Source organism: Macrobrachium rosenbergii, chromosome 53 (assembly GCF_040412425.1).
Source record: "Macrobrachium rosenbergii isolate ZJJX-2024 chromosome 53, ASM4041242v1, whole genome shotgun sequence".
Lineage (NCBI taxonomy): Eukaryota > Metazoa > Arthropoda > Malacostraca > Decapoda > Palaemonidae > Macrobrachium > Macrobrachium rosenbergii.
In genome coordinates this window covers 44,742,972-44,755,827 of record NC_089793.1, presented here as the reverse complement: position 1 = coordinate 44,755,827, position 12,856 = coordinate 44,742,972, and the positions used below count along the sequence as shown (strand labels likewise).

General features: G+C 37.4%; 1 protein-coding gene across 3 annotated transcripts in view; it reads left to right on the top strand.

The window, feature by feature from the left end:
• Positions 1–12,856, top strand: part of LOC136834427 (alpha-(1,3)-fucosyltransferase C-like) — a 107,871-nt gene that overhangs the window by 38,240 nt on the left and 56,775 nt on the right. For all 3 annotated transcript variants that reach the window (XM_067097023.1, XM_067097022.1, XM_067097021.1), the window contains exon 3: positions 3,866–4,064. In XM_067097023.1, the coding sequence (XP_066953124.1) occupies positions 3,866–4,064 (199 nt within the window). The remainder of the gene's footprint in view (positions 1–3,865; positions 4,065–12,856) is intronic.

Sequence of the window (12,856 nt, the reverse complement as noted above, 5' to 3'; positions counted from 1 at the left end):
TACTGATTTGCAAACGTCGAGTATTAGAATACGAATAAAAAACGATAATTATGTAATTCATAATTTGTACAATCAACCTAATAAAAATTATGGCGTTGACAAACTCAAAAGAGTTACTTAATAATACTAAGGAACCAACGTTAATAGTAGGTGATTTTATGCCCACAACCCAATGTGGGACTGTAATTGTACAGAATCAAATAGAAACAGGAAATAAAATAAGAATTCATAGATTCATATGACATGTGCTATATAAATGATAACAGAAATCAGCACATATTTTCTAAAACACATGGAACATATTCCTCAATCGACCTAACTCTATGTACAACAAACATATTAAATAGATTAAGCTAAGAATACAGTGGAACAGCTTACTTTCATTGATCATTTCCCCATATTAATTCTGCTATTGCAAAATAACCCATCAAACATGCCCTGATGTAACATTTATAAAGCAGATTGGGAACAATATGAATTCACACCAGGAATATCCACCATTTGGTATTTGAAAGACCATAATGAAACTAATGAATTTCTTGGTGATTTCTTTAAAATGCTGCTAATCAAGCAATACCAAATCCAAATCTCATCCAACAAAACCACAAAGTCCATGGTGGTCTGAAAAACTAACAGTGTCAAAACTAAAACACCAGGTTGGAAGACGACTAATAATTTGAATAGAAAATTCAGTAAATTAAACAAAACTTTGCCGATATTAGTGAGGAACCTTACAAAAAACTAACTATATTATTGATAGAGTGATACATTAAAACCTCTTTATAATAAAATATCTGCAAAGTTTAAAGAGAAGTAATTCAGGAAGAATCATTTCATGGAAAAATATGTATCAGATCTCTCTAAAAATACTCATACAAAATATGGGAAAATTCAGGAAAATAAATGGTACCCTGTTAAACCACCTAGACATGCCATAATAAAAGATGGGAAAGAATACTTGATCTAAAAGAAATTAATGTAATAGGTGAAATTTGTAAAGTAAATGCTTAACAAATTTAGATGAGCATTTCCGCACAAGAAAAATAATATAGAATTAATAACAATAAATTTTGAAAACAGTAGAAGATATATATTATAATGAAAATTTAGTATGGAAGAGCTAGAATTTGCTCTGTTGACAATAAATCTGCCCCTGGAGGTGACAATATTTGTTTTGAAATGATATGCCATGCACCTTTAGAACATACTTGTTAGAGTTTATAACCATATGGCTTAAAATTTATTTCCTGATGAATGGCGCAAACCATAAGTATTCCAATCTAAATGGAAAAGATCCCAGTAATGTAAAGCAATTACAGACCCTGTTCTTTAACAAATTGTTTGTACAAATTACTAGAGAAAATGGTAAATGCTCGATAACACATGGCACATACGAGAGAAATAAAATTTTAACTCCCACTCAGTTTGGGTCACAGTGTAACAGATCTACATTAGATTCTCTCTGTAACCCAGAAGACCATATACGCCGAGGTTTGAACGAAAACAAATTACCAGCTGTCTTTTTGACATTGAAAAGCATACGATACTACATGGTATGCTATATTAAAACTTTACAAAACAACAACATCTGTGGACATTTACCTAGGTTTATACAAAACTTTTTGACATCGCAGTTTTCAGGTGAGAATAGATGATGTTCTGTCTAGAACATTTCCTCTAGAAAATGGTGTTCCACAGGGAAGCGTCCTTAGTGGCACACTGTTTACGTTAGCAATTAATGATATCGTAAAAATCTACCTACTGATGATAGTAAAAAGTAGCCTGTATATGGATGATTTTGCCATATATTATTCAGCATCTCGAATAAAACATGCAGAACGAATCATTAACAAAAGCATAGTAAAAATAGATGAATGGGCTTTATCTGTAGGCTTTAAATTTTCCATAGATAAAACCCAAGCAATCATGTTTTATAAAAACAAAAAATGGAAAAAGGAGAGAAGAAATGACATAAAAATCAAACCATAGTATACCAATTGGCCAAACAGCAAAATTTTTTAAGTTGGTATTTAATGCTCACATGAACTGGAAAGCCCACATAACATACATGAAATCAAAATGTAAAAAAGAGCATTAAACCTATTAAAAACTGTCAAGACACTACTTGGGAGCCGATAGACATACCCTTACTTTATTGTATAAAGCAACAGTGCTGTCTATCGTTGATTATGGAAGTGAAATATATGGCTCGGCATCAGATGCAGTGCTGAAAACGGTAGACCAATTCCATGTGAGGGTCTGTAGAATATGTTCAGGAGCTTTCGATCATCACCAACATCATCTTTACAAGTTGGATGTGGTGAACTACCTCTGTCTCTCCATGAAACTAGTAACGATAAAGTGCTCTGAGAATTCAGACAAATGATTCTCCAACAAGTGTTGGACAAGAGATGTGTTTATAAACAATCATCACCTTCTTTCTGATGGGGCTAGAAGATTGTTGGTCCGCTAAATATGTATATACAATTACCTGTAATGTTAAAATTGCCTCCTCCTTGGACAATGAATAAAATAATTGTACATAAATATTTATCAAAAAATCATTCATATACTCAGAATACCAAAGACAACGTAGTAGACATATAATCGGGTCCACATTACGCAATATACACTGACGGATCTAAATCACAATACGAGTGGGATATGCTGCAGTATCCCAAAACAAGCGTATCAGTTCTCCTTCCCAGACAAAGCCTCTGTATATACAGCTGAGTTATGTGCAATAGTATCAGCCATAAAAATAATTGAAGTCTCATATAATAATTTTGTAATTTATAGCGACTCAGAAGTGCTATGAGAAACTATTCAAGCTATAATCCCAAAAATAATATTGTGCAACATATAAAATCTCCTCCATAAATTGTATAATAAGGGGAAAAAATGTTGAAATATGTTGGATCCTGTATGTATTAGGGATTAAGAGAGAGGAAATGAAGGGAGCTGATAAAGCAGCTAAAGCGGTCCACATGACAAGAACAAATGTAGACATCCCTATCGGTGACTATGCAAGATATATAAAAACAGTCCTTGTAAAAAATGGCAAAATATGGGACGAAGAACCTGAAAATAATAAATAAAAACAGATAAAATCCAGTGTTGGAAAATGGGATTCATCATATCAGAGAGAAAGACAAAGCACCAGTATTCTGACACGTCTTCGAATGACCATACTCGATTGACACATGGACACTTAATGAACAGTCCATGTGGCCCTCTTCCCAAATGCCCAGATTGCAGTAATGCTGAGTAACAGTTAAGCATATACTGTGTGAATGTCCAAAGATAACCTGCAGCGATTATCAAATTTCGGAAATAGACCGATGAAGAAATTTTGTCAGAATCTTCAACGTTCTCAATAGCACCCATTTTTAATGTTTATGAGAAGGTGCAGAAGTGAGTAGAAGAAATATAAAAAAAAAAATAGCAGAATAATGAATTTTAAAACAAGTAAATTTTATGATTTTACTAATTTATTTTGAATTTTTATATACCTTTTTAGTGAGTATGTATGGAAGCATGAGTTTAAATGTATTTATTGTATGAGTGTGTTCCAGTATGAAAGCGTATACCTTTTTACAGCTTTTAATTTCATTTTCATTCATCATCATTGACAAGTGACTTATTAGGTCCCAGTGCTAGGCTTCTAGCCTAGACTTGTCATTCCATCCTAATCCTTCGGGCCAGCCCTATGAGAGCTGATGGTCAGCTCAGTGGTCTGGTTAAACTATTTTAATAATAATAATAATATAGTGAATCCAAAAGCATTCTTAGACCCCGCCCCCAACATGCTTGCAGATTCTAAAAATACGTGGAAAAGTGAACAGCTTGCATATTCTTTACACAGTGCCAAGTCTTCTGTCAAAAGTTCGGCACCTGAGGATAGTTCTTCACTACCCCTTCGAGGTCCTGGTGACTCCAAATTTCCGTTCCAGAACAAGATTGCTGCCCAGTTAAGAGATCCTCCACAGGATATATATGTTGAGAAACCCGTGGCGAAAGGTTCTATAAATCCGAATCTAAAGAAAATACTGTTTTGGAATGAGGTAAGAGAAACGTTTGGGAAGTATTTGCTTTTTTGGGCTGTTCATTCGTTTATAATATATTACAATTAATATGTCCATACAAACACAGACATCGATATTTGTATTCAGTAATAAACTGCTTTTCCTAGTAATAGGTGGTCCCAGAAAAACTTTCGCGACATTATCCAGAGTGCTCATCAGCAGTATGCAAACACTTTCATACACTGTGCAGTTCACCTCGACTTACAATCCTTACTGTCACTTCATAAATATTGAGGCTCTTCCATTCCCAAACCTGTGGCACACCATCAGCCCAGCAGTTTTCAGGTTGACCTCTCGTCCCTCCTCCCAAAACTGTGATTATACACTAATCTATCCAAATAATCAAACCATCTCAAAACACTTTTCACTTACATTAACCTTTTTACCACTTTTCATCTCCTCACTCTCTCTCTCATTCAGTTCTTTTTATTCCATGTATAGTATGTACATAAGCAATTTATTTCAGTAGTTTCAATCTTTTTCTTTCAATTGCACCGAACATCAACACATCACTCCCATAAAGGAGAGTTAGCCCAGCAATCCTTTCATCAATTCTAACTTTGGGTTCAAAGAAACCCTTCATTTCCAAATCTTTTGCACATGCCTTCCATGCTTCACCTATTCCAAAGGCTTACCTTTTCACTTGTCCTACCATCATCTGGTATGTTCACTCACCAACACTTGTGTCACACAATGTGCACAAGGAGTCTCTATGATAGCGGTCGCCTGTGGCTTTAAAATATGAAATTTTATTCACTGCCTCCGCAAAATGATTTCCACTTTGGCCAAATGTAATTCGTAGATGGGGTTTGACACTAGTTGACAGGGGTCTTCTCCTTAGAGCTGCTGCTCTCTTCCAGCTAACACTAAAATAAATTCCTCTGAACTGAAAGACTGAATTCTCCTTTTTGCTTGAGACGAATGGGAGGATTTCAGGGTTTCCCTTTTTCTGTCCTTTCTCTTTTCTCTGTATCTCTTGCTTCTTAGCCATAATATGTAATCATACTCAGCTCCAGGCATTTCTTGTGTATCCTTGCATTATCACAAGTAGAAGTTACATAATCCTGGTCAACTCTGAGAAAATTATAGATACCATGCTTTTAAACATAGATGGAAACTAACAAAATTTCACTTGTCTTAAAAAACATTTCTTGAACCTAACTTGTGCATGAAATTAATATAGACTATGTCAGTAGTTCTGGGACTTAGGAGAAAATTATATAACTTATCAATCTCTCAAAACCAGAACAGAAAACAGTGCTAGAGGAACAATACAAAAGAAAATTATTCATTGCATAAATTATGCTTTGATAAGACACCCTCATTTAAGGAAAATAATTTCATAATTCTTTATTTTAATTTAGCCTGCTGAGGTAATCTGCACCAAATCTGAGCTTTACTGGTATGCTTGTCAATCAGGCAAGTGAAGATGGAATCTCTTTACTACAACTGTTATCACTAGGCAGTCCTTTCCGATGGTACAGTAGTTGCAACTAGAAATATACCATCCCAAACTCTTGCATTAGTGTGCCTTCTAGGTCTTCATTTGAAGCATCTGTCCTTAGGATGAAAGTCTTATTGAACTCTGGTATTCATAGTATTGGTGCATTTCCTAAAGCCTGCTTCAGTCCTTTAAATGCTTTTTGTTGAGACTCTTCTACTCCACCTTGTTCAGTCACCTCTTCTTCAAGGTCAGTCAGAGGTGATGCAAGAATTGCATAGTTGTTTACAAACTTCCTGTATTAGAGTGTCAAGCATAGAAATTATCTCACTCGCATTTTGGTCATTAGTGGTGTTGCATCCTACATCTTCATCAGCTTCGCTTTATCCACAGTGATCCTATTGCGACTGACCTTGTGTCCAAGGATTTCCACTTTGCTGTATCAGATGTAAAAAAAAAAAATTAAGTATACCTTAGTTTTACCAGACCACTGAGCTGATTAACAGCTCTCCTAGGGCTGGCCCGAAGGATTAGACTTGTTTTTACGAGGCTAAGAACCAGTTGGTTACCTAGCAACGGGACCCACAGTTTATTGTGGAATCCGAACCACATTATAGCGAGAAATGAATTTCTATCACCAGAAATAAATTCCTCTAATTCCTCATCAGCCGGCCGGAGAATCGAACTCGGGCCTAGTGAGTGCTAGCCGACAACTCTACCAACTCGCCCAACAAAGGAACTGTGTATCAGATGTAACACATGGAAGGCCAGATAGCCAGTCTTGCTTCCTTCCTTCTGGAACACTCCCTTCCCTAGCAAATATTTGAGTTATAGAACTCCTTATGATCAGTAAATCGGGAATCACGGTGTAAGTCTCCTTTATGTCCATCATGACACTCCCCAAATACCTTTTACCCTATGTACCCCTTTGCAGGTGGTAGCTGTGCAAATTGATGTAGGGAGAAGATACACCATGTGCCATTTATACTCGCCTCCTATTCTGTATTATGATATTGTTGCCGTGATTCATCACCTCCCTCAGCCATTCATGTTACTTGGGGATTTAAATGGCAGACATCCTCTGTAAGGTGATGTTCTAGCCAGAACAAAGGGCAATCTCCTATCATAACTTATAAAAAGTGAGGATGTTGGACTCTGTAATATAGGAGAGCCCACACATTTTCATGCTTAGACAGGTACTGTGCCATGGATTAGCCTTTCTATTGCAAGTCCTAACTGTCTTATTGACTTTGAATGGAGAACGCAATATGACCGGCACACAAGTGACCGTGCACCAATAATTATTAATACCAACCAGAGTTTACACATTCAGAGATCACCACAGTGGGATCTTGAAAAAGTAGACTGGAAATTTTCCAAGAGTCAAGTGATATTGAAGGCAATGCAAAGGAGTTCCAAAGTGCAGACATGCTACTGACTTGTTAAATGAAACTTCATACAGCAGGAATTAATTTCATCCCCAGGACCACATGTCTATTCTGATGAAGACCAGTTCCTTGGTGGTCATCTGAACTCACCACTTTGCACCAAACTACAAGAAGAGCTTTAACTTGATGCTTTAGACATTTTACAGAGGAAAACATAATTATGAGAAATGTAGAGCACAGTTCTGTCATGCAGTAAAAGCATCTAGATGCCAGTCATGGTCATCTTTCATCTCAGTAAATAGAAGAACACCACTATCTGTTGTATGGAGGAAAGTAAGAAAGTTAGCAGGAAAATTGAACCTCTTCACATATCCACCACCAACTTTAAAAGTGAATGGTCAATGCATGGTTGGTGTAACTGAGGTAAGCAATGCCTTGGCTGAGCATTTCTTGAGAGTATCATGAAACCCTTAAGTTTCTCCATGAAACTAGTACAAAATCAGAGAAATAATGAAACCATTAGATTTCACGGCACAAAGGTTGTGGACCTTACAATCAGCCTTTTGCTGAAAGAGTTTGATTCAGCTCCTGGCCCTGGTGAGGTTCCATATACTGTAATAAGGCATGTATCTTTTAGCACGAAGCTCTTTATTTTACTTGTAAGTAATTGTAAAATAAATATAATATTGGCTTAACAGCAAATTATTGACTAGTTGCTTTGACTTGCTACTGTGTAAGATTATGGAGATGGTAAATACTGTATAGGACTGGCATGGTATCTAGAGGAAAAAGGTATCTTATCACCTGTTCAATGTAGCTTCCATGGAATGCACTCTGCAACTGATGTGTTGATTTAGCTTGAATCCTCCATTTGTGAGGCATTTCCCTCCAAGAAGCATTATATTACTATATTTTTTGACCCTGAAAAATCATTTGACACTGCCTGAAGAAACATTATACTTAAAACTAATCTTGAATCAGGCTTGATAGGAAAGTTACCTTTTTTATCCAAGCAGTCTTGGCTCATCAGATTTTATAAGTCAGAGCAGGCAATACACTCTCTGAAAGAAAATGCTAAGTGAAAGGAGTTCCCCAGGGTAGTGTGCTAAATGTAACACTGCTTGCCTTTCCTGTAAATGGGATTTCCTACATCATCCCAATGATGTTTTATTCACTCTTTTTTTTTTTTGTAGATGACCTTCCCATATTATTTGCTGGTAGTGGTTTAAAGGAAGTTTCAACTCGTGATTGATAAGATAACTCACCAGGCTGACCTAAATTGTTTTGAATTCTTCACAAGTAAAAGTGTCATAGTTAATTTTTGCCATATTCAAGGTATGTATTTACTTCTGGATATTTCCTTGTGTAGACGCAACCTGCTTTTTAGGGTTAATATTTGACCACAGACTGATATGGGTTCCCATTTGGAAGACTTGAAAGTCAGTTGTTTGCAGGCTTTGAATATTTTGAAAGTGTTGGCCCATGCTTCATGGGATGCAGATCACAAAACATTTTTAAAAGAATTATACAAAGCCCTCATCTTCTCAAAACTGAGTTCTAGGTTTGAAATATATTCATCAGCCACCTCAAGCTGAATAAAGATTGTAGATTCTGTTCATCACACTGAGATTAGATTGGCTACAGTGCTTTTAGAACTTCACCAAAATCCCCTCAACTCTATGGCTAGAGGGTACAAATATTGAATAACTATAACAAAGCCAGAAATGAAGTGCTTCCTTTCAACCCCTCGTAGGAGGTTACCAGAAATATCATTCTGTAAATATTTCATTGCCAACAAGAATAACATGACAGATGTGTAGACCCACTCTGTTTTTACTGAACATGGTGAACATAGAGGCTCAACTTATATTTTCACAAATGGTTAAAAATCCAGTGATGGCACTGGACTTGGAGTTTACAGTAATAAATTTTACTGTAGAGGCACACTTCCCACTATAATATCCATTTTTATACTGGAGTTATATGCTGTTTAAACTGCCACTGAGAAAGTAGGGATGTACGAAGTTTTGCCATTTTTAGTGACTCAAAAAGTGTATTGTAAAGGATTGGTGCTCAAATTTAGATAATCCATTGGTTTTGAAAATTCAGCTGTGACTCCACACAGTAATTCACTGACGAATACAAGTAAACTTTTGTTGGGTGCCAGCACGTGTGGGAGTCTAAGGAAACAAAAGGCAGATACACTAGCAAAGCAAACTGCAGCTGAATAACTAACAAGATATCCACCAACGTTTAAGGATTTTTTCTCACAAATAAAAATTATAGTTAATGACATCTGGCAAAAACATTTGGACTTTGTGAATCCAAACAAGGTGAAAGAAATCGCGAGTGTGATATCTCCTTGGAAATATGGGAATATGATCAGTAGATGGGAGATAGTATTATGCCTATTGTGCATAGGCTATACATAGGTAAAGCATAAATACTTTGTTTCATGATTACCAGCCTTTCTGTGGCAAGTTTGGTCCCATTGACTATGAGGCACTTATTGGCTGAATGCCCCAGTCTTGTAAAATCAGCACCTCTGAGACTCATAGCAGGGATGTCAGGTTCATCCTTGCCAAGATCCTTAGAGAGGATGTGGTATATTTTGCTTAATTAGCAGGTTTTGAGCAGAAGCTTTAGTTTTTAAATATTTAATCACATTAATTACTTTTACATTACATTTATAATACCTTTGTTTAATGTATCATTTACCTTCATTGATATTGCCATCAATGACCACTGTAGTTCCAGTGCCAGATAACTTAGTCATTCAATCATTCCACACACAACATTGAATATTGTCTTTTACTTTGAAACTTTTTCCATTAGGATCTGCCAATATCCCTTGCTCTTGTACACCTTGGTGAAAAATCATAGCCTCAGCATCTCCCATAGATCAGTTATGAAACTTGGTTTTGGCATTTAGTCAGTGGTAATCCACACACAAGCTGTTTGATCCATCGTTCTTCCTCACCGTCATTACTGACGAACATTATATAGATGTTGCTCTAACTGGCTGCTCTGTCACCACTTTGATGCAGTGTTCTCGGAACAGATTCTTTACTGAATTGTTGTTTAAAAGGTCTTAGTATTCCCCCAGCAAATGCAATACAGTACCTTCTTCTACTGCTTTCTTAAGTCATCACAAATGTTGACACCTTGGTACATCTCTTCATTCTGCAATTAAAATTCCAACCAGTCCTCATCCAGGTTTATTTGGTCCTCACTGACTTCTTCCTCGGTAACGGTAGCACTCAGGTATTTCTCTTCTTCAATGACAGCTGCTGCTGCTTCATTCACTTCCTTCTCATGTAGCCGGTCAGGATGTTCCTGTGGAAAGTCTTCATCTCTCCACTGACATCAACCTTATGTTCCATGTGATTAACTACCTTCTTGATTTCATATGGCCAGCTCCTCTGCAACACTGGTTTTTTTGCCTCCTTAGTTCCTTTATTTTCAAGGAATTACAAACTGCAGACCTGTCAACTTGCCCAAGAGAGTATGTGTGGCACAGGGAAGCTAGAAGAATCGCTACAACAAGAGGATCAGGGAACGTCATTTCAAGATGGGACAGGAGGTGGAGAGGGCAATGTGAAGTCAAAGAATTGCTTAATTGCATGGACCATACAGTTGATGTTGGTAGATAATTGAAGACTCTTCACCTGAATGTCAGTCCTCTTACAGGCCTTCTGTACAGTAGTTTGAATAGTAAAAATCTAGTGCTCAACTGTGGTACCTTTAAATATGCAAACAGGATTGCTGGTAGATACCAGTCCCGCTCTTTTGGTCTGTCCTGGTATATCTACAGCATAGACTTCAGCACACCATTGATCCTTTCACACAGCCTGTTGCATCTTGGGTTATACAGATTCAAAAACAGCTGCTTAGTGTTCACCAGACACCTTACCTCGCTCATCATCTCAGAAGTAAATTTGGTACCTCAGTCATTGAGCATTTCTTTTGGGGTATCTTACCCTGCTGAGCATCCCAAGTAGTGCATCTGCTACTCACTCATTTTCTGTTTTAGAGAGTGCTACTGCCTCTGGGTACCTTATAGCAAGTCTAATACTATCAGGATGTACCTGTTGACTTTCTCCAACACTAGTAATATAGGTCCAGTCATGTCTGCAGTTACTCTCTTGAATGGCTCTTCCAGCAACAGCATCTTCCAAGTGGTTTCGTAATGGTACATTCCCTCAGTGCAGTCTTGTGGCAGTGTTGTATGACCTGCAAAATCTGGTGACTTCCACAACCACTCATGGCCAATGAAAACTGCTGTTTATACTATCAGCAGCCTTCTTAGCCCCAAAATGACCACTGACAAGTGACTCATGGGCCAGCTTCATTACCTGGGTATCTCCTACACCAGGATTTACCAAGAATGAGGCCACAAATAGGGTTATCTTGGTACATAGCATGCAACTCGTGTTCATAATATGGGATGTTTCAAAAGACTACTGTACAACTGGTTATCTATGGATACTCTATCAATTAGTACACAAACCCATTTTTTATCGGTTAATTGGTCCTCAGTTACCAAACTTCTATGCACAACTGCATCTTATTTTATAGTATGTTTACCTTCTTGTTTACATACCCTTCACCAACTAGTAAATTATGGTGCCTCCTCCTCTCCTCCTCGGATCCACATGCACTTAACACAGTTGGGCTATGTTGACATCCTCACAAATTGTTATCACCTCCCTCAGTTCTTCCACTACCATAGTACTCACTGCCTTTGCTTGAACTTCTGCTGGTCTTTACTTTTTACATAAAGCTCCTACCCTCACTTTTGTCTTTCTGCTTCTGCTCAGCTATCTTGTAGTCCTTGGGTCTCTGGATACCCCCATTACACTTCTTGATTGGCTTCTGACAGTCAACTAAGCTTAGCTCATGAGCCTGCAGGTACCACTCCTCAAGCTTCACCATCTCACCAAAGTTACTAGGTGCTTTTTCCTTGAGGAATATTGCCATCGGTCAAACATGTGCTGACAGAATGTTCCTTTATGAGCAAATCTGCCAAATCATCAAATTCTTTTCAGCATTCAGCCATTTCAATCCATTGGTTGAAATATCTGCAGCTTAGCTCTAAATTTATATGCAGTTTCACCCTGATCTGGCTTATTGTCATGGAATTTCATCTAAAAACCCTCCTCAGTCATCTACATCTCTTTAACAGTGCTCTCTTCAAACAAACATTATTCAAGGCCTTCTCAGGTGGCACACTAGAAAACATGTGTAGACATTTACCTGTTAGTGATTGACTTTGTCGAACAGCCTACTCATCCCCATGCCAGCCTTGGCTCTATACAAACCCTTCAGATCTTTCATTGAGTGTCCATGTCATTGAAAGTGTCCATGTCATTGTGTATTTCATCAAATTTGAGTAATTTTAGCTTTTCAGTGGCTAGGGCTGCTTCCTTTCCTTCAGTTTCACCCATCAATCTTATTACTTGAAGTTCAGGTTCCCTCTGTCTTTCAGCTTCCTGTCTCTTTCTTTCAGCTTCCTGCTTTGTCTTTCAATTTCTTCTTTTTCTCTCTGTTGCCCTGTTTAGGCTAGGTTCTGCTTTTCAGTTACAAATTTTTGCATTTCCATGACTTCCAATCCCACGTCCCCAGCCTGCGTTGCTATCTCTGTTGCCATGCAGAAATATAGGCTATTTAACTTTTATGCCATCACAAACAATCACACCAACCACTCCACCAATTCTATTCTGGTTACGGCACCAATTTTACTTCACACAATGATAGCAGTGGCCTGTGGCTTTATAATTGTGTGATTAAAACATCTAGTAAAAGATAAAATATAAGATTTTATTCACTATCAGCATACAGCGATTTTCACTTTGCTGATTGTAACTCTAGATGTGAAATTACATTAGTTGATATGATCTTTTCCCTAGGACAGCTGCTTGCTTCCAGCTAATGCAAAAATA